Source organism: Solea senegalensis, unplaced genomic scaffold (assembly GCF_019176455.1).
Source record: "Solea senegalensis isolate Sse05_10M unplaced genomic scaffold, IFAPA_SoseM_1 scf7180000014891, whole genome shotgun sequence".
Classification (NCBI taxonomy): Eukaryota; Metazoa; Chordata; class Actinopteri; order Pleuronectiformes; family Soleidae; genus Solea; species Solea senegalensis.
This window is the reverse complement of record NW_025321163.1, coordinates 117,920-142,206: the sequence shown is the minus strand read 5'-3', so window position 1 is coordinate 142,206 and position 24,287 is coordinate 117,920. Positions and strand designations below refer to the sequence as shown.

Here is a 24,287-nt window from a genome sequence, read left to right as displayed (position 1 = left end):
TATTTGGCCTCTTTAGCGGCCTCTGCAACTTCTGAGCCAACAGTACGACAACTGAGCCGTTCAAAAGTCCACAAACTGTATGTCTGTTACATAACCTGCAGCTTGTTTGTCTTTTTTACAGGGTTTTCTACAAATGTGAGAGAATAGGCTGCTGCTTTTTCAACAAAAAAAAAAAAAAAAACAGATCGACACTTAAAAAAACCCCAGAAAAACAAGACTATTTAATTTTAAGAAAATTATAGTTATATATCCACAACTGAAGAAGAAGCATTGTGGATGAGAAGTGACACTTCTTTATCTCAACTCAGCTCATCTGTCAATTACTCGTTTGGTCCATAAAATGTTCTCAAATGTCTCAAAATGATCCAGTTTTAATGATTTATTTGTTTGGAGCAAAATAAACCAGAAAATGTTCACATTTAAGAAACTGAAAAAACAACCAAATTGGTTTTAATTATTATACAAAACTAATGGTCTGTCTCTCCAATCTACATTTTAAGAAGTACCTTTTAAATATAAATTATTTAATATTAAAACATGTAAAACAGTTCATTCAAAAAGATAAACTGCTAAATAATCTATCTGTGTCCAATACTGATACCGATATTGAAAACCGGGGATGGGACAATACCACTTTTTGGTGCCCAATACTGTTAAAAACTCCAGTATCTACCACTATACCGATATTATAAGTCATTTTAGACCTTTTATGAACGTATGAAGCTGTTAATGACACATTTGTGCCAAGTCAGATATAAAATTCTCCAACTGTGTAACAAATATTGTTCTCAGAGAAAGAAGAAATAAACAGCCCAAACATGACTCAGCTAAAATTCACATTTTTACAGTCTGTGCGTAGTGAGGCATGCTATGATTATAGGATTTTTAGACTGCATCTTATGCTACTTTTTTTATCTGTCCGATATCCCATCGAGTGATTTTGACCAATATGGGACCGATACCAGTAGGTACAGAGGTAGTTTTGTTCCTTCAGCTACTAAGACCCTGAACAATACTTAGGCTATTTGTGGACTACACACTAATCTTTTTAAATTATGCACAGACCCAGCTTTTTTGTATTTGATATGGTGGTTTTTATTCTGTATTTTATCAACAGTATATTGATAGTACTATTGTGTACTTTTTATCTATATCTCAACACCTGGAGCACTTGTTGTTATTGTTATGTCATTGTCTTTTGTCAATGTTGTCATTGTTGTTTTTTTGTTGTCTTTTTACCTGCAACGAAATCTACCCTTGCGTACAAATAAAGTGACCTTACCTCACCGACCGATACCCAACAGTATTAAAAATAACACAATCTTATGTTCGACAAATACGACAGAAGTGCTACTTACAGTAAGTAAGGAGTGTGACGCTGCTACAGGTTACAGAGTTAAAAGTCTGAAATCACGAGTTCCAGCTACAAACGGAACACAGCATTAGCTCCTCGATTTTGGCACCGGTTTGAATGTATCGGTTTTAAGTATCGGTTCCCCAAACGAACCGTAACCACCTCCCGGAAGCTGCGTCAGGTGAAGGGATGCTAGCAGCTGTTAGCCTCTGTTAGCTCTCGCTGTGGCCGTTAATAACACCTGCTTGTTTGCTTGTTAAAAGTCTCACCTGTGGCTCTGAGCAGCACCTTCAGCACCGCCCCGGCCCAGCCCGAACCGGGCTCGTAGTACGAGTTAAAAATGGCGTCAATGATGAAGATGCAGGGAACTCGCAGAACCACGTCCAGCACCGCTAAGGCCTGCTGTCCTAGCCGGGCTTGAGTGGTCGCCATACGGCTTCAGGAAGGGCGACACCGAGTCCTACCGAGTCCTGCCGAGCCCCGGTTAATCCATGGAACAACGGACACGAGTGAACGCTGTCTTTGCTTTGGCTTCAAGTTACGTTTATTTGATCCTGGAGATGTCCGCCATGACAGCTCAGCTACACCTCCTGTTGCTGCTTCTTCTTCTTCTTCTTCTTCTTCTTCTGCTGCTTCTTCTTCTTCTTCTTCTTCAGTTTAACGTCGTCCGGTTTAAAACCGGGCGGTCAGCGGCTCGCCCTGCCTAGAAACAAACAAACAAACAAACAGAGAAACAACTCGGTTTGTCTCAGATTACAAGAACCGGACGCTTCTTCCTGTTGCTCCGGTAGAGAAGACAGGAGGCAGAAGTTGTTAGCAGCAGTTCTTCCGACGTGACGTCACGTGGAGCGTCAGAGGGCGTGGCCCCAACACAACGTGTCACATTTCACAAAAAAAAACACCTGTTTCTAAAACCGACGAAAACAGAGATAGCAGTGTGTTTGAAGTTTCTTCTTCTTCTTCTTCTTTTCTGAGGTTTTATGGATGTTTGAAGTTTGATGATAGAGAGTAAATGTGTGGTGTGTGAGCGTCAGGAGGCTTTCAGCCACTCCCACATTTACATTTGTGCAATGATTTAAAATCACCTTCGTCTTGATTTTTAAAAAACTCCACAGTAGAGTTTAACATGGGAGTCAATAGGAGGTTTGAGCAGAACTCTCTGTGCTTTTAGGTGATTTTAAGAAAAGTAAGCAAGTCATATGAGAATGAAAACAACACACAGGGTTAAAAGACAACCACGGCAACGTGTTTATGTAGAAACTGTCTGTTAAGGGCAGGAGAAGAGTTTGTTTAGAGGTTTTTGTCATTATTTTCATGGACTCTAACGGCGCAATACACACCAAGTATAAAATCTGAAAACGTCCAAAAAAGGACAAAACGTTTTTAGCGATTTTTGTCACCATGATGACTCGAAGCGCTTAGAGAAGTCCTAGCACGCCATTCCCAAACACGTTTTGATATAATAATGATTATTATTATTATTATTATTATTGTTATAATACGTATTTTCTTCTGTCTGTGTCCAAGACAAATGTCCTTAAATAATATCTGTATATAATCAGCAGCGTTGACCCTAGACAGAAACAGGGGCCCCCCAATAATCTGGAGAAAAAAAACTAGATACTAGATATCTTTAGATATATTTTAATACTTAAGTAAAAATGTATTTTTGTGGGAGGGGCCCCCAAAATCACATTCTGCTTAGGGCCCCATAAAGGCTTCGGCCGACCCTGATTATCAGGGGTTTACTGTCAATGTCCATTTTCATACCTTTCCAGCCTTTTACAACAGTATTAATGTTGATAAATATATTTTAATGATATATTTATGAATGAATAGGTTTATATTTAAATACAGTTAAAATGATTTTTTCATATTACAGTGGTATATTTATTTATTTATTTATTTAAACAGTGGAATAAGTATAGGTTTAAGAGAATATTAAAACTTGATGTTTAATAAGGAACCTATTAAAGTATATTAATTAAGTTTTACTGGATTGGTTTCTCTCATTTACTGTCATTGACTCATAAAAAGGAAAAGTTTCTACTTTAATATTGCTTTTATTTTCTTCATGCATGAAAATAACGTTTTGGTGTTTTTAAAATTATTAATGTAATCAATAATTTAATGAAAAAATATAGTATTTTCTCTTTTAAATTTTAAAACTGAATGAATAAAAAGTGAAATGTAATACTTTATTTTAAAGGACAAAGAGTTTACACAATCAGGTCTTCATCGCCCTCTGCTGGACGACTTGGTGATTACTTCAAAGTGTCTGAGATGGTGGGATCAGTCATTTTTAACCGTCAGCTGGAGCCAAAGAACACTTTGATGGTGTTGTTGTAGATCATGTTAGCCAGCTCCAGTGGCTCCTCCTCCCTCGCCGCTGCTATCACCTCCAACACTTGTCTGTACAAGACACGACAAATTCTTTCTTAAAAACTAGATTGTATGGTTGAATTTGGTCCATAAAGTCATATATTTTTCATGTATCTATTGTTGTTTCTTAAAAACTAGATTGAAAAAAAAAACGGGTACCTGGGGGAATATCTGGACTTTTTTTCATATAAATATTCTACGTCTACGTGTGAACTACAGGACATCAGCTGATTTACAGCCACTCACACGACGTGACACGGCTCATTCCTGTCCTTCAGACAATGCCCCGCCTCCCATTTCTTCTTTGTGGGAAACGTAGTTTGAACATATTTGGAGCCTGCGTGAGTGTTTTTCACGCCGCACCACGGAGCGTCTGAGGAAAAACAGACAGACAGACAGACAGAGAGAGAGAGAGAGAGACAGACAGGAGTTACTGTAAATAGGAACACACAGACATCTAATGAAAGTTTTGCTTGTTTTCAGACTCACCTGTTTCTATCATGAGTCGCTCACTGGGAATGGACTTCATGGCTTCAATGTTGGCTTCTGTTTTCAAAGAACTGAAAAACAGCGATAACATAGTGTGGTTTTTTAGTTTTTTATCATTTACCATACGCTGTCTGCTGGCGTGTCAACAAGCAAAAGAACACACCACACCAAAGTCCAGAAAGAAAATCAGTGATTTTAGCTGCTGGCGTGAAATTCAAACAAACTTTGAATTCTCTCCACTTACGTCACTCAAATCTATCAATCCAACCTAAATGTGTTTGTGTTGATAACATACAAAATAATAACTACACTTCTGTTTAACATGTGGCAATGGTCAATCTCAACAAAGGATTTTAAAAGCCAAATTCACTAAAATAAGACATCTGAACTTAGTGATGGAGGCAGCAGTGTGTGTGTGTGTGTGTGTGTGTGTGTGTGTGTGTGTGTGTGTGTGGTGTGTGCGTGGTGGTGAGTGTGGGAGAGTGTGTGTGTGTGTGTGTGGGGGGAGTGAGTGTGTGTGTGTGTGCGTGTGGGAGAGTGAGTGTGTGTGTGTGTGCGTGTGGGAGAGTGTTAAGAAACAAAGAACTGTTTTTCACTCTCACACACACTCACACACACACTGCTGCCTCCATCACTAAGTTCAAATGTCTTATTTTTCAGAATTCTGCTTTTAAAATCCTTTGTTCAGATTGACCTCAGTGACACACAAGTGACCACACGAGGCAGCAGTGAGCCAGCAGCTCCTGTGTCACCACAAGTTAAAATCACTCATTTTCTTGATGAGGTTTGGTGTGTGAGAGTTAAAAGCAACTATTCAATAGGAGCGGATGATATGAGTTTCAGATTAGATCACGATAATCCATCATTCTAGTAGAAAATAACAATGTTTGTGATTTTTTTCATTTCAAAATAAACCTTTGCCTTGAAATGAATCAAACCTGTGTCACATGTCAAAATCCACTCACCAGCCGTTTATGCCGATGTAGAGGTCGAGGTCGATGAGGGCGGCGGCGTCTTCCGCCGTCCCGTCAAACGAGTGAACCTGGACGAACGAGACGAAAGACAAACGTCTCAGTCCTGATGTCATTTTCCATCTCTGCTGTTTCTCCAGAGTATTTGTGTTTCTTTACACAGCAGACGTGACAGAGAAGGACAGTAGTATACATATATCACATATGAAAACAGAAACAAAGGTTCTCACCACTCCTCCGACACATCTGTCTCGATTTCTCTTCATAATTTCTGTCAAAACAGAGACAAAAGACACATTTTAAACTGCATAACTTGTGTTTTGAAGTGTTTGGGGCACAAACGTACCAATGAAGTCCTGATGGGTGTTCCTGCAGTGGAGGAACATGGGCAGCTTGGTCTCCTCCGCCAGGTCAAACTGCTTCTCAAAGTATCTGTGACACACAGATGAGACAAAGAGGCTGAAAGGTCCAGGGTGTGTCTGAGGTTTCCATTTATTATTCACGGTTGGGATAAAAGAGTATTTTTAAGAGAGAGCGAAACACGACGTTCATTGAGCGCGTGTCTCGTGAAGACTTACTTCAGCTGAGTGTCTTTCGGGCAAAACTCGAGTCTGTCAAAATCTGCAACCAAGACGAAAAAGACACAACTTAACATGTCATTAAACATTGGAAACGTCATCAGTGTGTCTCAAACAATGACCCGTGTGTGTGTGTGTGTGTGTGTGTGTGTGTGTGTGGGAGAGTGAGTGGTTTACACACTTCAGTTTCTGTCTCAGACGTGAACGTGTTGTTAAGATGTCGTAGACTCAAACTAAGTTAGTCTTTTGTTACGTGGCTTGTTCAAGTTCAACCAGAGCCTCATAAATGAGAACTTGCCCCGAGGGCTGAACACAAACATCCACACACCCAGTCCACACTCTCCGATGGCCACCACCTTCCCTCTGTGCTGCGCCGCCACCTCCTTCAGTGCAGAGAAGTACTCGGACTCTCCGCTCTGCTCAAACTCGCCGCAGCGGGTCGGATGGCAGCCGACCGTGCAGCAGAACTCGTCTGGAAGAGAACGCGGCGAGGTGAATAAATCAATGACTCAATGATGAAATAAAAGCACTTTGGTGGCGAGTGTGTCCTTCACCTCTGGTCTGGGCTAATTTCAGAGCCTCCCTGCTGTCGTGGAGACTTCCTCCTGTGATCATAAACTGAGACACGCTCCGAGTGTGAATGGTGTTTTTCATGTAACGGCAGCTCAGGTGAGACACTTACCCACTTACCTTCTCCACTCCAGTTTTCAGAGCTCTGTCGATGATCTGATCAAAGTCATCTGAGGGGGAAAAAACACACACACACACACACACACACACACACACACACACTAAATCACCACTTCTTCTTTCTTTTTAATATTTTATCTTTAAATACACATTAACAAGACTCCAACATACTGTAGCCAACAGGTAAAAGGAGGCAGGAGATGTTATATCGCAGAAATCATAAGATTAGGATCAATCATCATCTCAGAATTCTGACTTTCAACTCAGAATTGAGACTTTCTGACTTTAATCTCAGAATACTGACCTTAATCTCAGAATTGCGACTTTCTGACTTTAAACTCAGAATTGAGACTTTCTGACTTTAATCTCAGAATACTGACCTTAATCTCAGAATTCCGAATTTAATCTCAGAATTCTGACTTTCACTTCAAAATTCTGACTTTAAAAGGGTTAATCTCAGAATTCTGACTTTCATCTCAGAATTGAGACTTTCTGACTTGAATCTCAGAATTCCAAGTTTTGGAATTTAATCTCAGAATTTCCGACTTTCTGACTTTAATCTCAGAACACTGACTTTAATCTCAGAATTCCGACTTTAATCTCATAACACTGACTTTAAATCTCAGAATTGCGACTTTCTGACTTTAATCTCAGAATACTGACTTTCAACTCAGAATTGCGACTTTCTGACTTTAATCTCAGAATTCTGACTTTCACTTCAAAATTCTGACTTTAAAGGGTTAATCTCAGAATTCTGACTTTCATCTCAGAATTGAGACTTTCTGACTTGAATCTCAGAATTCCAAGTTTTGGAATTTAATCTCAGAATTCCGACTTTCTGACATTAATCTCAGAGCACTGACTTTAATCTCAGAATTCCGGCTTTCTGACTTTAATCTCAGAATTCTACTTTTTCTCAGAAATCAAAAGGTTTTGTTGTGTTTCCATGTGGCCCTAATCCTCTTCCGTACTGTCAGACACGTCTATTTTCATACACAATCACTATTTCTTCTTAAGAAACATTTTCTGACATTTTGACGGGAAAAACAAATCCGTAGAGGAATAATCATCGTGAGTTGCAGCCCGAGCACAAACTCACCGTGGTGTTTCTGCTTCCCTCTGTAGTTTCCTCTGAACACGGGGTCGGTCAAGTTCACAGCGATATCTGCAGAGGACGATGTTTATTTGAATTATCGTGGAACACACATCATTTCAACATTTGCGCGTAAATGAACAAACTCGTCTGAGCGAGTTTATCATACCAACATATAATAAAAAAACGCGACAACACACGTCACAGGAGGAAAAGGTTTTGCGGATTCAAAAGGGCGTGGCCACGGAATTTTAAAGGAGACATATTATACCCCATTAAAATAGTTCCCTGGTGTCCTAATGAACATGTCAGTGACATGCTTTGGTCAAAATACCATAAGGATGAAGAATCATAGTAGTTCAATAACCCTGCTAAACCCGCCCCTTTCAGAACGCTCAGTTTTGTGCATGGTCCCTTTATATGCAAATGAGACACAGGCAAACACACACCCACTTCTTCCAGGGGGTTTCTGATTTGTCCTCTTTACAGCGCTCACTCGCTCAGCTCCTGTTCCCTCCCCTCATTCCTCTCCCCCTCCCTCCACTAGTTCTCTGACAATATCAACATGGCAGCATGCGTCACAGGAAGAGACGTCCTACATAAGGATGGAGCCGAACACTGTCCAACTGTAAATCAGTTAAAAACACTTAGGGACAGCACCACTGATCCACCGCTGACCTTTGTATGTGACTGTATCAGACTGAGTCTGTGCTCCGGTCATGGAGGACGTACTGAACAAATATGTTTAATTAGGACGTGTCAGAATGGTCAGTTATGACCTCTATGTGACCTTTTCTTAACAATGTGTGTGTTTGTACGTCGCTGACTAAATACTGATGTGAAGTGGTGCGAACACACGAACACACGTTTGCTGACTTTATCATCGGCACATTAGCTTCATATATAAAATCCTCTGTGCTCCACTGTGCTCCACTGTGCAGCCACCAACAGCACACTTGTCCCTCCGCGTTGACATAATACCGCTCTTCCTCCCTCACCTGCACTCTCGCAGGGACAAGGTGGAGCTAAGGTGGAGCTCTCCAAGTAAACTTACTGGTGGGCGGTAACATTGGCGGTGAAATGCGCATGCTGACGTCATAAGCGCAGGGAATTCAACATGGAGCGTTTTATCGCCTATACTTACACTAAGCGGAACCACGAAAACATGACTGAGTATTCTTTCTCCACACTTTGGCGACTGGTAGGGCCTCCAGAGTACCAAATATAAGTATTAAAATGGTTAAAAAGTGGATTTTGCATAATATGTCCCCTTTAACACATTTCAACCATTTGCTGTGAAACCGGAAGTGCCATAAATTGACCGCCACACATTAATGGTTTCACAAATCAGAGACTGTGTTTTTATGAATCTTCAGGGTCTGTAGGATAATCTAGTCCAGATTTGAGAAGTCTAGGTATAGTGGTTTTTGATCAGGACCTGGTCTAATGAGGTCTAGGTATGAAACAAAAACAGTGAATTCTCCCCTTTAGCATTTTCACAAATAAAATAAAGGTTTCACAAATACAATAGTGGGTGTCCAGCAAAGTTAATGTCATACCCAAAACGTCTAAAATGTTTTCACATCAAGAAGTGTCCCCCCCCCAACAAAAAAAGATAATCAGTGGACAAACAGTCGCACTGCACATTCGGTAAATTTCCCTCAACTTTCCCCTTAAGTGCCGAATCGGAGGCTAACTTCAGCGTCGTCTTGAAATGTCATAACACAAGAGACCGACTCTGATCAACGCGTCTATGAATCATCACACAAACTCGTTTAAATTATTAAAACTAAAACTGAAGCTGGTTTATCGATTATCAAAACAATCGATTATTGGTTGGGGCTCCTTTAAATCAGGAAAAAAAACAGACGTCAGCAGAGCTAACACATTAGCGTCCACGCTAACGCAGCAGCAGACAGAAAAGAAGCGTCTTTTTCTTCTGTGGAGACTTGAAGACACAAAACCACTCGTGTTTCTTACCGATAAACTTGAGTTGAGTCATTTTGAGACGAGCTTCTGACTTTCTGAGCAGAGACAAACACGAAGCTCTGACTGCGAGCATGAAGCTGTAGCACCGTAAACACTGGAGCACACGCGCACGTCACTTCTGCCAAACTATCACTGAGAACATTAGGAATCGATTATTGATGGAACACTCACATAATCGCCAACTCATTTTTAAATTGACAGTGAATTTAAATAATGAAAACCGTCTTCATCCGTCTTATCCATCCTCACTTCCTTCTTTTGCCTTTCAAAGTAAACGATGTAAGAACACTGCTTCTAAAAATAAGACTTTAAGACCAAAAAACTGATATTTTGTCAAATTCTGAGCTGCAGCCGACTGTTACTTGTTATCTCAGAAACCTCTGACAATATCATTTATTTTATTTTACCAAAGCACACAGAACAAACAATTAAAACAAGTTAAAAAGCATAAATAACGTCGTCAACAACAACACGTGTGTGCATATTTATCTCTTTACAAACCATTTGAAGACTGGAATACATGTTTAGTTTGACATCATTAAAACTGTTAAAGTCGTTCATTTTAAATGACTTTGCACAGTTTGTCAGCGTTTTACGGCCACCGCGTCTGGACGTCACAAAGTCCCAGAATCCTCCGCGGCGCAGGGAGGAGAAGGTGACAGGGACGGCGAACATGGCGGCCGCTTACCTCACTCACCAGCAGAAGGTGATGCGGCTTTACAAGAAGTCTTTGCGACACCTGGAGTCCTGGTGCATCTTCAGGTGAGGGCAGCTGGTGGAGAAGAAGAAATAGAAAAAGCAAACAAACCAAAACATCGCTGCTCGATAAGCTAACAGCTAAGCTAACTGCTAACCAGGTCACTCGTTCCCAAAGTCACTGAAATCTAAAGAAAAACACTCACTTTTCCGACTGTGGAACTTTCCCGAGACAGACAGACAGACAGACAGACAGACAACAACGAGGACACTGTCGACGTCAAAAAAACAACTTTTATCATCGTTAGTTTGGAGTAAAGTAGCCGTTGTTGACGTGGATATGTACTGGGGTGTCAGCTAGCATCACAGTCTTAGCAACCAAACACAGAAACATCATATTTATTTAGCTCCGTGAAATTCAAACAAACTTTGAATTCTCTCCACTTACGTCACGCAAATCTATCAATCCACCCTAAATGTGTTTGTGTTGATAACATACAACATAATAACTACACTTCTGTTTAACATTTGGCGATGTATTGATTCATAGTGTACTATTTTCAATATTGAACAAGTTGTGTTCATTTTTAACATTAAAATGAGCTCAAATCTGTAGTTTAAGTTAATAAGAGGTGCGTAAACCACTCACTCACCCACACCAAAGTTCACAGAGAAAATCAGTGATTTTAGCTGCTGCTCCTCTGCTGCCTCGTGTGGTCACTTTTTTTGTGCGTGTAGTTAAAATCACTGATTGTCTCTGTGGACTTTGGTGTGGGAGAGTGAGTGGTTTACAAACTTCAGAGAACTACAAACCCCACAGAGAAAATCAGTGATTTTAACATGAGAGCACACAGGAGTTGTTGATCCAGATACGGTGAAATAAAGACGTAAACGTGTTCTGCAGATATCGTAGACTTGAAGCTTGTCTTTTTCTCCCCTCTGTTACAGGGACAAGTACCGCTTCTTTGCGTGTGTGCTGCGAGCTCGCTTCGATGACAACAAGAACGAAAAGGACATGGTGAAGGCCACCATGATGCTGAAGGCAGGAGAGGAGGAGTTCTGGACCAATCAGCATCCTCAACCCTACATCTTCCCCGACTCTCCGGGAGGGACGTCATACGAGAGATACGAGTGCTACAAGGTCAGGCAGAGAGAGCGCCACCTAGTGTCTTCATCGTCAGACAATTCTCCCACTGGACATGGTTTCATCATTGATTTATTTTTCTTATTCTTTCTGCCATCCAGGTTCCTGAGTGGGTACTGGATCACTGGCATCCGTCAGAAAAGGCCATGTACCCCGACTACTTCTCTAAGAGGGAGCAGTGGAAGAAGCTGAGGATGCAGAGCTGGGAAAAAGAGGTGAGCTGCGTTCAGCATCACTCCTACTGTTTCCTGTGTTTTTAAAACTAAATGTTCACTTTTTCTCTTCATTACAGACCTGTATATAAACTATTTCACAGCTACACGTCTTTTTTTTATTAAATCTGTAAGAAAGTATGTCTCATGTATGACCATTTATATCCACCAGGTGGCACCAGGTGTCACAACTGTACATTTGCTTAGATTCTCATGGGATCCCTTAAAATCACACCTTAAACGTTACAAATGAAAGATTTCAGCTGAAAATCTGAACTCGTTCTCTGACAACAAACAAAACTAAGCGTTTGTGGACAAAAACAAGACTTTTGATAATATTAACCTTTTAAAGCTTGGGAAACATTTTATGAACCAAAGAACTAATTGATGAACGGCGAAAACAGTCGACAGAAAGTTATGAAGAAAATGTCAACTTGTGAAACGATGAAAGATATTTTGAAGCTTCAAAGTCAAAGGTGATTATTTCCTAGTTGATGAAGGATGTTGTGTTTTCACGTCTGCAACAATGACTTGGTTATTAATCCATTACAGCTTCTTAAATGTGAATGTTTTCTAGTTGCTTTGCTCCATCAAAACAAAGAAATCATTCAAACTGAATCATTTTGTGTTTGTGGACAAAAAGAAGACATTTGAGAACATCATCATTTCCAGGTTTGACAAACACTGAACAACGTCCTTCTAGATTTTATGAACAAACCCCGTCCTGTCGAAATCGTTCTTAACCATCAATTCAGATTAAATTGATTAATTGCAGAGCTCTACGTTGAGAGCTCGATCTAAAATCACACACGGCAAACAAAATCAGAGAATGGGAGGATTGAGTGTCTTGAGCAGTTTAGTGAACATACTTGCATCTTACATGTCAAAAAGATTTCTTTTTTTTTTGTATTTCAAATCTTTGTGAAACTAGTTTATTTAAATAATGGTCTTTGGTGTGTGGTTTAAATCCCGGCTGTGGTTTGGTTTCAGGTGGCTCAACTTCAGGCCGAGACTCCAGCAGGTGGCCCCAAGAACGAAGCCCTCCCACCTGCCCGCAGGGAGGGTGACCTCCCCCCTCTGTGGTGGCAGTATGTCACCCGTCCCCGGGAGTGTCCCTGATAAACATCCTCCTCCTCTTCATCATCATCATCTGCAGCGTGAGAAGGAAAACCGTCCTCACAGCACCTACAGCAGCACACACACCGGTTACACTGTGTGTGTGTGTGTGTGTGAGGGATGAGTCATTAGAGGATTCTACTGTCATCTGTTATAAGAGACTCTGAAAATCCTGCACATGTTTCACTAAATAATAAATTACTGTTCAATAAATGTGTGATCAAAGTTGTGGTGTGTAGTTTTCTTTGTAGTAGTAAACATTACATTTCTGTCAACTTGTGTACGTGATGAAATAACACATTTAACCACAGTGTCATAAATCGTCAGGTAATTAAAACTAGTTTGTAAACCACTCCCACACACACACACACACCAAACCTCATAGAGAAAATCAGTGATTTTAGCTGCGGGGACACAGGAGCTGCTGGTCCTCTGCTGCCTCGTGTGGTCACTCTGTGTCACTGAAGTTAATCTGTAGGAATGATTTTAAAAGCCGAATTCACTTAAACAAGACATTTGAACTTAGTGATGGAGGCAGCAGTGGATCCTGTGTGTGTGTGAGTGTGTGTGATGTTAAAATCACTGATTTTCTTGGTGTGAGTGTGTTGAGAAACAGATTTTAACCACTTCACCAAAGACTTGACTAATAAAATCTATGTCACACATTCACGTCTTTATCTCACTGTGAGACCAACAGGAAACTCAAGTTTGTAAACCACTCTCTCACTCACCATCATCATCATCATCGTCATCGTCGTCACTATGGCGACAGACATGAAGGCCTGACCAGTTGCGTGGTCGCATCATCATGGTGACCGCCTTCAGAGAGTCCGAGAGTCCGAGTCCTTCCAGGATTCTGGGCCTTCAGAGAGTAGCGCCCCCTCTGGTTGTAGAAAAAACATGTATGAAAGCTGTATTCTTTTGAATGATCATCAATGATCATCTTTCTTTCTAGAACCTCCATCTCAAGTTGGATTTTCAAGATGTATCCAAGACACATTTGCATCATGGTGAACTTGGAAGCGAGGTCATTACCAGTTCCAACTTCCGGAGACGGTGATCTTTGATGACGAAAACATGACGAGACGTGTGTGAGTTTTTGTTGACGAGATGAAAATTGACGTAAATGTTAGTTGGTGTCAGACATTTCTGCTTATTGTGCGCGTAATCTGTCCATTAAAACCTAAAAATTCCTTGGTTTCAAGACAGGTAAGGTGGGTTGCGACATCGCCGCCGACCCCTCGCTCCCCGCTCTGGTGGCGCGACGCGGTTGTGGCACACTGAGGACAGTCCACTCCGATAGACAGAGGGACCCTGTCCTACGGGTCCACCGTCACCTTCACCACCTTCCCCCTGAGCCTTTCCAAGCCGGCCTAGAGACGGTTGCGGCGCACCACCAGCGGTGTGTGACGGTGTGTGACAGTTGTGTGATGAAGTCGGCATCAATTCATGAAAAAAAACGTTGAAAAGTTGAAATATGGAGATGAAAGGTTTCTGCCCAACAGCAATCTCAAATACTTATTGACCTAAATAATAAAATGTGACTAAAACTCACAAGCATTTTAATCCAAATGACTAAAACTAAGACTACATCTAGAATGGCTGCCAAAAACAACACTGCCCAACCCAGGTCCTCTCACGCAGTCTATTCTTAAAGTCCTACGTTGTAGTAGACGCCGTTGAGGTTGGCGTAGAAACATTGGTGGAACCACCAGCCCGAGTGGCCGATCTCGGCACAGATACCAGAATCCCCGCTGGTCGTGGTACCAGCCGAAAGAACCCTCCACTGTTCCACTGAAACCCGACACGTGGAGACAGAACTGGTCCTCCTCATCTTCTGTCCTGCAGAAAAAAAAACCCCAAAACATTCCTTAAAACAAATGAAATCTCTGGATCAGACTCTGGGGGACAGTGTCTTTACTTTGTCCTCCGCTGTCTTTATTCTACGACGCCTGGTCACATGATCCACTGTGTGTGTGCGTGAATGCCGCTGCAGAGACGTTTGCATGTTTGTGTCGCGGTCTGTTAAAGTTAAACTTCAAACTTTCCTTTTGGATAAAGCTCGTAGTTGGAGACCATCTCTTAGTTATGTTGAGTCCGTTAGACTCAGTACGATTGGGGACTCGGTTCGCTGCCGTTTCGAGTTTGCTTTCACACTTTAGTGAAACGAACCCAAGCCAAAACTCAAGTGTTGGTCTTCCCGGTCAAGCCAACAACACATCGTAGTCTAACTTGTCTACACAGACATGCTGCAGAGCCACAGAGAGCTCAGAAACTCATGTTCACCAAACACAGTTTAAACAGCAATCAATCAAACCAGCAGGAGCCCTAACAGTGTTATAACATGTTAACAACATGTAACAACATGTAACAACATGTAAACAAGCAGCACCGGTTAAATGAGGGAAAAAATATCCAGGAAACAGGAACTGAAATAAATGTGGTCAATGTAAATAAAACAGGAAGTGGACTACTTAATCAAAGAGAGAAAATCATTTGATGGACGTTTTCTGTCATTGTTAGAAACCTACGCTCGTTTTTTTATATCACACCATGAGAAATGAAAACATACAAAGTATCAAGTATTGTACATCACATTCCCACCTGTTGTATGTTGTGACGATGCAAACTGTGTGTGTGTGTGTGTGTGTAACGGTATGACATCTCATCCTGATAAACCTCTCATAGGATTGTGTCAGCCATTGTCCTGGAGACAAATACATCACTCACAGTGGGATTAGTAAAATAACGGACGTATGAACGACAGCAAACCCATTATCTTTAAGAACAGGAACAGGAGACTCACTCTCCCACACCAAAGCCCATAGAGAAAATTAGGGGTGGAACGGTTCACAAAATCCACGGTTCGGTTCATATCGCGGTTTTCGGTTCAGTTGTTTTTGGACAATTCTTTTTTACACTCTAAAAATATCATCTATCAGATCTATAGCATAATAATTTGATTTGTTTTTAAACAGATATTCTTAAGGTCATGCAAAAACTGTAATAATGAGGCAGCTTGATTAGGGATTAAACATCATTGTAGTAATCTTAAATTAAAGTGAAGTGAGATTTAGAAACAGTGAGAGGAGAGACATTGCAGCATATTTGAAATGCCGCCACTAGCATATTTGAAGTGCCGCCACTAGCATATTTGAAGTGCCGCAAGTTTGAAATCTAGCATATTTTTGCGTCCGCTAGTTATTTTGAAATGCCGCTAGCATATTTGAAATGCATATTTGAAATGCCGCCGCTAGCATATTTGAAATATTTGAAGTGCCGCCGCTAGCATATTTGAAATGCCGCCGCTAGCATATTTGAAGTGCCGCCACTAGCATAAGTAACACATGTTGTGCAGTGCTTACATACAGTTACAGTTTTGTCCACCAATGAAACAATGCTGCTGCTGGCACCTCCTCCAACACTGGGGCTCCTCCTGCGTCTTCTCGTGACCTGCAGCACTCAACAGGACAAAACTTTTCTGGTTTACTGGCGCAAGGTTTACGCTACGTTGTGCGTCATAAACCGAACGGTACACACGTGCTAATGAATCATTCACAACCAGAGAAAATCAGTGATTTTAGCTCACAGGGACACAGAAGCTGCTGGTTCTCTGCTGCCTCGTGTGGTCACTTTGTGTCATTACATTACATTACATGTCATTTAGCAGACGCTTTTATCCAAAGCGACTAACAATGGGTATGAGCACAATCAGCCAGGGATGGAATCCAACTTGCGACCATTGCGACCATGATGTCTTCTGAACAAAGGATTTCAAATACTGAAGAGACAAAATCAGACATTTGAACTTAGTGATGGACGCAGCAGTGGATCAACAACTCCTGTGTGTGTGATATTTTAGAAATAGAAAAAGTTAGATATTTTGTGGGACAAACGTTCTTCACGCTCACAGCTGTGAGTGACAGACTGTGTCCTGACGTGGACACAGTCTCAGGTTCCTCGTCCTTCACGCTCACAGCTCGGACAAAGCAGCACCAGTGAAACTGTAGACTCTGATTCACACCAAGAATTTTCTCCTCTTCACGGTGACAACATGACACACCTGTGATAATCCGCCCAGCTGACATTTAAAGGGCCAGTTCACGCTTCATTAGGACTCAGGTCAGGGTCTTTTGTCCAACGATTACTCAAACACCAACAAAGCAGTGACTCCTCTGACATTTTCCTTTCATTAAAAATCAATCTTTGTTATTTTACCTTTCTTGTCGCTGAACACTGAAGAAAACAATTTACAGGAGTTGGCACGGAATAAAATAATCCAGATTAAAATAAAAGAGTGAAGGAACAACCAAGAGAGAGAGTGAAGAACAGACGGTGACGTCAGAGGAAAACAAGAAACAGCTGTGACTGATACGACACAGGTGAAGGTGATCATCGCACCGGAAGTACACAAGCAGAAAGACAAAATAAAACAGGAAGTACACAAGCAGAAAGACAAAATAAAACAGAAAGTACACAAGCAGAAAGACAAAATAAAACAGAAAGTACACAAGCAGAAAGACAAAATAAAACAGGAAGTACACAAGCAGAAAGACAAAATAAAACAGGAAGTACACAAGCAGAAAGACAAAATAAAACAGAAAGTACACAAGCAGAAAGACAAAGTACACAAGCAGAAAGACAAAATAAAACAGGAAGTACACAAGCAGAAAGACAAAATAAAACAGAAAGTACACAAGCAGAAAGACAAAATAAAACAGAAAGTACACAAGCAGAAAGACAAAATAAAACAGGAAGTACACAAGCAGAAAGACAAAATAAAACAGGAAGTACACAAGCAGAAAGACAAAATAAAACAGAAAGTACACAAGCAGAAAGACAAATAAAACAGGAAGTACACAAGCAGAAAGAGACAAAATAAAGCAAGATACACAAGCAGAAAAGACAAATAAAACAGAAAGTACACAAGCAGAAAGACAAAATAAAACAGAAAGTACACAAGCAGAAAAGACAAAAATAAAACAGTACACAAGAAGCAGAAAGACAAAATAAAACAGGAAGTACACAAGCAGAAAAGAAGACAAAAATAAAACAGAAAGTACACAAGCAGAAAAGACAAAATAAAACAGAGTACAAGCAGAAAGACAAAATAAAACAGAAAGTACACAAGCAGAAAGACAAAAATAAAACAGAAAGTACACAAGCAGAAAGACAAAATAAAACAGAAAGTACACAAGCAGAGAAAGACAAAATAAAACAGAAAGTACACAAGCAGAAAGACAAAATAAAACAGAAAGTACACAAGCAGAAAGACAAAATAAAACAGGAAGTACACAAGCAGAAAGACAAAATAAAACAGGAAGTACACAAGCAGAAAGACAAAATAAAACAGAAAGTACACAAGCAGAAAGACATTTTACGACTTTATTCTCATAATGTTAAGAATTTATTGTCGTAATATTGCGACTTTATTCTCGTAATGTTCCGACTTTATTCTCGTAATATTACGACTTTATTCTCGTAATGTTACGACTTTATTCTCGTAATTTTATTCCGACTTTATTCTGTATGTTCCGACTTTATTCTCGTAATATTGCGACTTTATTCACAAATGTTAAAACTTTATTCTACGTAATGTTATGACTTTATTATAAGTAATGTTCGACTTTATTTATTCGTAATGTTCGACTTTATTCTCGTAATATTGCGACTTTATTCTCGTAATGTTCGACTTTATTTAATATTGCGACTTTATTCTTAATATTCGACTTTATTCTCGTAATGTTATGACTTTATTCTCGTAATGTTCCGACTTTATTCTCGTAATGTTACGACTTTATTCTCGTAATATTACGACTTTATTCTTGTAATGTTATGACTTTATTCTCATAATCCTCATCCACCATCAGAAATCCTCATCCACGCCTTCATTACCTCCAGACTCATTTAGATTACGAGATTACGACTATTCTCACCGTCGTAGTAAATATTACATGAAAGATTTATTAATAAATATTTTAAATCTAAATTTAAGAGACAAAAAAATGAAAACTGTAACATGTTTGTTAGGTTTGTGTGTGTGTGTGTGTGTGTGTGTGTGTGTCATTGATTTTCTAGGTGAGTTTCCAGCGTGAACGGGAGATTTCAGGTGATGATCCGTGTGTGTGTGTGTGTGTGTGTGTGTGTGTGTGTGTGTCTGACAGGATATAAAAGTGTTCGTCAGTCGTTAGAACAGAAGGAGCGACTTTAATCTCTGTCCATCGACCGAACAACAAGAAAACAACAGAGAGCAAGAGAGAGAGGGCAGTGTGGTGAGCATCGTTTTTTTTCTTCATTTTTTAATTAATTACCAAATTTATTTAAAAAAGCTTGTTTGCTTTTAAATGTCTTTTCAAATTTAAAATAACAAAACGAGAGACGAAACCAAAGAAAGAGTCTAAAAACTTTCAAAAAAAGAAAGAAAAAACTTATTGTGTGTGTGTGTCAACTCGATCTCTCTGTATATAATATAATGTCCATAAAGTGAAACTTTCTTTAGTGTGAAAGTTCAGGAGCATTTTTAAATAAAGTATGTTTTCTTTTACATTATTTACAACATTATTGGACAAAGAGAGTTCAATGAACTGATGTGATGAGAGGCTTTTATTTTGTAAAAGTGTGTGTGTGTGTGTGTCAACAGGAGAATGTGTCCTGTGTGGCTATTGGTTGCTGCGACGGTGTTGGGCGTGGCCAGAGGATCAGTCACCAACCAGTGCTGGGAGCATCCAAGCTGTCAGGAAGTCAACGATGAGAGGAGCATGATGGTAACACACACACACACACACGTTCAAATGTCTTATTTTAGTGAGTTTTTAAAATTCTTTGTTCAGATTGACCTCAGTGACACAAAGTGACCACACGAGGCAGCAGAGGTTTCTCTATGGACTTTGGCGTGTGAGAGTGAGTGGTTTACAGACTTCAGTTGGAAAAGTCTGTCTCACAGTGAGAGAAAGACGTGATCATGTGACATAGAAATCTATGTCACATGATCACGTATGAACCGCACACCAAACCTCAGAGAAAATCAGTGATGTTAGCTGCTGCTCCTCTGCTGCCTCGTGTGGTCACCTTGTGTCACTGAGGTCAATCTGAAGAAAGACGTCGTTGATGTCGTAGACTGAAATGTTCCGTTGCCTCAGGTACAGACATTTTCTCCGTCTGTCCTGCAGGAGTGTGTCCGGCTGTGTCGCTCTGACCTCAGCGCCGAGGAGCCGCTGGTCCCGGGTGACGGTCACCTCCAGCCTCCTCCTCTGTCTTCCCTGGCGCTCTCCTCCTCCTCCTCCTCCTCCTCCTCCTCCTCTCCTCAGGCCAAGCGCGCCTACTCCATGGAGCATTTCCGCTGGGGGAAGCCTGTCGGTAAGAAACGCCGGCCCATCACAGTCTACAGCTCCAACAGTGTGGAGGAAGAATTCCCCGAGGTTTTGAGGCAGGAGCTCGGCGAGGCGGACGTCGAGCAACACAAGTTCCACAACGTCCACGAGAAAAAGGACGGCGCGTACAAGATGAAGCACTTCCGCTGGAGCGACCCGCCCGCCAGCAAACGCTACGACGAGCTGACGGAGAGGCGGGGCGACGGCGAGGAGGCGGCGGCGCAGCGGGGAGGAGCCGGAGGCGGGAGATAGATGGAAGTCAAGAGAGACGACCAATCGACACACGTTATGTTCGACGACGAGCGACCCCAAAAAAAACCTGTCAGTGTTTGTTTGAAGGGTTAAAAATGAAAAATCGACATATATATATATATATATTTATTTTGTGATTGTTTATTTGATAAGTTTGTGTTTTTCTAAACACACACACACGTTGATCATGTGACAGAAACAAAGAAACAATAAAACCAAAGTTCAATCACACTTTGACTCACTTTGAAACGCACAATGACACAAAGTTATATCTGATGAAGACAAAGTTCGACTTATTTTGCTAGTATAATAAGAAATAATAAGAAATAAGACAAAATAAGAGTTTACAGCAGGTGACTTGTGTCGTACACGTGTCACCTTTGATTGCATTGTCCCCCGTTTTCCTTTCACGCCAAACAGTCGAGGCAGATGCTGCACTTTTGTGAGTCTGGTGTGTGTGTGTGTGTGTGTTTCTAATGATTTGATGATACTATAAGTGAGTTGTTTGTAGAGAGTACAAAGGATGGAAGGAAGCCTGGCTTAATCACAAAGGAACACTTTGTTGTTGAGTAGTTGAACTGAGGTCGGCCCCCGAGAGTGAACATAGGGCCCAGTAATGACCCCAGGCTTTGGAACATATCTGACTTATTTATATCATATTTGTCTTTTGAAAGCCACACATTATAAAACAGGTTAGCATCGGTATCAGCTGACATCATACAGTGAGTGAGTGAGTGAGTGAGTGAGTGAGTGAGTGAGTGAGTAAGTGAGTGAGGTTATTCTGATTTAAAACATTTGCATTTGTAATTTCTAACCTTTCCGGGAAGGTCATGGATATTTATGAAAAACTATTCTGCTGTGCATGTGTTTATTCTTCTCTGCTGAAAAGTACTTCATAGAAAACTCACATTTTTATCATCATGGCAAAATTGCTCATTCACAAATGTACATTCATGGGTAAGAAAGTGTGTTTTATTGCCTTTAGCAAGTATTAGCAGAATTGAAGTCTCTTCTTCTGGTTTATAATTGAACTTATTTCATTTCTAATGTAACGATATTGTTACTGTTATTGTTCTATTTATTATTGTTGTTGTTGTCGTGGATGTTCCGTGGTTCAGGTTTCTCTCTTGCATTTCCATTATTTGACTGTATCACTGATTTTGACCCATTTTCAGGATTTCCGTCTTTAAAATGATGGATTTATCGTCACGTTGGCACCAAAGAGCAAGAGACACGTGAGCGCTGGGAGTCACTGACGAGACTTTACATTTGTTTTATTTGTTTTAGTACAACAGTTTGAGTCAAGTAAACACTGTATCTACTGAGATGCCAGAGTGTATTGCTCTTTCCAAGGGTGGACTCCACCTATTCAGTCGTTTGCATGATGGCATCCCACGATCATTCACAGTTCTACAGCTTTTTTTGTCTTTTTTTAACAAAAGCAAATCAGCAGTGACACAAAACACGAGCTGCAGGAGTAAAGGAGCGGTCCCGCACCTGGACCAGAACCACAGTGTGGTTCACAGCAGACAGGGATTAAGAGAAACATGCTTCAACAAGGATACGATACGCCGCTAGTTTTCAAAAAAGCTACAGGAAATGATCTAGCATCTAATGTATAGTGAGCGCGAGGACACTGAAGAGCAGGAGGATTGAAAAAGTGGTTCAAAAAGGTGAGTAGTGACCAAACTAACAACAAAAACAAAACTCAATCTTTGGATACATAAAAAACCCTGTACACGAGCCCCTGTTCTAACCTTCAGTCTTCCGAGGTGCCTTCTTCTGAGTTGGGGTCTTTGACTTCTTTGTTCTTGCGGACCTCCTCAAGCTTCTTGTCCTGCAGAAGAAAGACGGTCAAATCCAACACTGATGTGTAAAGAAAGAGAGCATTTGACCGTCGTCTACCTTCTCTTTGAATTTCTCATTCATCGCTGCCATGAGTGCCGTGCGGTTCTCTTTGTTGGCCTCCATCTTCTGGTTGAGCTTCTCTTCAGCCATCTTGCTGAAGTTGTTGTTCTCCTCCATGGCTTTCTGTAGCACTTCCTTTTCATGCTCACGCTTCTCAGCTAAGTGCTTCAAGACCTCGGCTTCATGGTTCTGAAAAAGGAGTTCAAATAAATCACCTCCCCTGTCTTTTTGTGCGTTTGTTGGACGTTGTTTTCTTTACCTTGCGTCTCTCCTCTGCAGCATCGAGCTTCCTCTGAATCTCCTCCAGTGAGACGTCCTTCTTCTTGGGGGCAGACAGAGGGAACTCTCCCTTGGCGTCAGGGTCAGGAGCACCCAGGATAACCTCAAAGGCCTGGCCAGATGCACGCTTGTCAAGCTCCTTGAACTGGATATCTGAGCAGAAGGAGGATAAAAAAATAGAAAAAAGAATGAAGTCTCTGTTAATCCTAATTTAACTGTAATCTGCATTTAATTCATACTAGAGAGTAAATTTACCATCAGACATCTTTCAAAGTGTGATGCAGGTCAGTCTACCTACAAAGAAGGACACAGAGGGTTACATCGTTGGGACGGAACAATATATAGACGACAACTTAGCGACCTCTAGCGGGACTTTAGCGAAACTAATCACCTTCATAACACAAGGCAGCTATAAAAGGGACTCAATGGCGACACAGTGGTCATGTTTAGTACTACAACCAACCACCGCCCATGAAGCCACACAATAACGCACCCACCCACCCGCACGCACGCACGCACGCACGCACACACACATAGATGTTGTTTTTTTGTCACTCAGAAATCAGTCAGGGAGCTGTCCTCGCGCCGCGTGAACTGTTAATGGACGACACAAGTCACATTGTGTGGTGGAGACAAAGACTGTGATGGTGAGGGTGGGCGGGCACAGCGGGCAGTGCCAGGTGCAGGCAGACAGGCGGACAGACAGACAGACAGACAATAGAGGAAAACATGAGCCACGTCAGGGGAGAACGGTCATGAGGGAAAGTGAACACCTGTGCTCTGCAGGTCTGCACGTGCACACACAATCTCAGCTCAAATCGCTTTTGGTTCAACATCAAAAAAACACGACACGACGCACGTGAGCATCAACACACACACACACACACACACAGAGGAAACAGCTGCTTCCCCACGACAACGACAAATGTCAACAAATGTCAACAAATGTCAACAAATGTCAGTGACGAGTTTGTCTCAAACACACACTAAGACAATGACGTGAGCTGCAGACAAAGAGGAGCAGTGAGACAGACCGAGACAGAGACAGACAGACAGACAGAGATAAAGACCTTTTTGATTTGATTGACAGAGAGAGAGAAGGTTTCTTTCCGTCTGACAGAATCAAGATTTTGATTTTAATAATGTCTGCTCTTATTCCCACGTGCCGCCATGTTTACTAGAACACAGTCTGACACAATAAAGAAGTGAAGTCACACCCACCTTACAGAAGCTGCTGCTGCTGCTGCTGATGATGATGATGCTGCTGATGCTGCTGATGCTGCAGGTCTCAGCCCTGTGCTGCTGTGCGCGCGCGTGCAAGGCGCGTGCCTCTCATATATGGCGCGTGGACGCTGCGTCACGACGTTCGCCACCAGCGATTGTTCGGATCCTCGACTCTCAGGCGCTTCTGGGAGTTGTAGTTTTTTGGGTTTTTTTTAGACAATGAACTCTACTTATGTGAGGGAGGGGGTTAGCATTGGAGCTAAGCTAACATACAACTGTGTGAAGCAGTGACGACAAAACAATCTCCTTTATGTCAGTTTGACTCGAATAGGGAATTATTCTGTCCATGTTATTAGTGGATTATAGATACTTGTTGTTGTAAAAGGCTGTGAACGAATATAATGTATATATATATGTATATATATACACATATATATATATGTATTATCATTTGAACGACATTCACCCTGATCTGAACCAGATTACAGATGTGGCACAGTCCATTAGAACAAGTTCAGACGCGTATATCACAGCGACATG

General features: G+C 41.2%; 5 protein-coding genes across 8 annotated transcripts in view; 2 read left to right on the top strand and 3 right to left on the bottom strand.

The window, feature by feature from the left end:
* Positions 1–2,404, bottom strand: part of rnf139 (ring finger protein 139) — a 28,748-nt gene extending 26,344 nt beyond the window's left edge. For both annotated transcript variants that reach the window (XR_006358617.1, XM_044016931.1), the window contains exon 1: positions 1,624–2,404. Coding sequence is in view for 1 of the 2 variants with exons in the window: in XM_044016931.1 (XP_043872866.1) it covers positions 1,624–1,786 (163 nt within the window). In the remaining variant the exon portion in view is untranslated. The remainder of the gene's footprint in view (positions 1–1,623) is intronic.
* A 1,134-nt stretch (positions 2,405–3,538) lies between these two features.
* On the bottom strand, positions 3,539–9,690 carry tatdn1 (TatD DNase domain containing 1). 3 transcript variants are annotated; one of them, XM_044016941.1, is made up of 12 exons: positions 9,538–9,690; positions 7,564–7,629; positions 6,457–6,514; positions 6,329–6,392; positions 6,103–6,246; positions 5,775–5,817; positions 5,543–5,628; positions 5,427–5,467; positions 5,191–5,267; positions 4,226–4,296; positions 3,983–4,109; positions 3,539–3,766 (listed from the first exon to the last, which is right to left on the bottom strand). In XM_044016941.1, exons 4-12 carry the CDS (start codon positions 6,387–6,389, stop codon positions 3,664–3,666), a joined length of 753 nt encoding a protein of 250 aa, XP_043872876.1. In that variant the 5' UTR covers positions 6,390–6,392; positions 6,457–6,514; positions 7,564–7,629; positions 9,538–9,690; the 3' UTR covers positions 3,539–3,663. The 3 variants fall into 3 exon arrangements, with proteins under 3 accessions (XP_043872876.1, XP_043872875.1, XP_043872877.1); XM_044016940.1 differs by having other exon boundaries at positions 6,465–6,514; positions 9,538–9,689; XM_044016942.1 differs by lacking the exons at positions 6,103–6,246; positions 6,329–6,392; positions 6,457–6,514; positions 7,564–7,629; positions 9,538–9,690 and adding an exon at positions 5,956–6,096.
* Positions 9,691–10,165: 475 nt separating this feature from the next.
* On the top strand, positions 10,166–12,939 carry ndufb9 (NADH:ubiquinone oxidoreductase subunit B9). The gene is made up of 4 exons (XM_044016943.1): positions 10,166–10,308; positions 11,191–11,383; positions 11,488–11,601; positions 12,589–12,939. Exons 1-4 carry the CDS (start codon positions 10,220–10,222, stop codon positions 12,715–12,717), a joined length of 525 nt encoding a protein of 174 aa, XP_043872878.1. The 5' UTR covers positions 10,166–10,219; the 3' UTR covers positions 12,718–12,939.
* A 5,954-nt stretch (positions 12,940–18,893) lies between these two features.
* LOC122761700 (pro-opiomelanocortin-like) lies at positions 18,894–20,567 on the top strand. The gene is made up of 3 exons (XM_044016944.1): positions 18,894–18,986; positions 19,355–19,478; positions 19,884–20,567. The coding sequence occupies exons 2-3, from the start codon at positions 19,359–19,361 to the stop codon at positions 20,334–20,336; spliced, it is 573 nt and encodes a 190-aa protein (XP_043872879.1). The 5' UTR covers positions 18,894–18,986; positions 19,355–19,358; the 3' UTR covers positions 20,337–20,567.
* A 1,026-nt stretch (positions 20,568–21,593) lies between these two features.
* On the bottom strand, positions 21,594–23,819 carry LOC122761701 (stathmin-like). The gene is made up of 5 exons (XM_044016946.1): positions 23,745–23,819; positions 22,779–22,817; positions 22,504–22,676; positions 22,242–22,433; positions 21,594–22,173 (listed from the first exon to the last, which is right to left on the bottom strand). Exons 2-5 carry the CDS (start codon positions 22,786–22,788, stop codon positions 22,096–22,098), a joined length of 453 nt encoding a protein of 150 aa, XP_043872881.1. The 5' UTR covers positions 22,789–22,817; positions 23,745–23,819; the 3' UTR covers positions 21,594–22,095.
* Between the last annotated feature and the right edge of the window lie 468 nt (positions 23,820–24,287).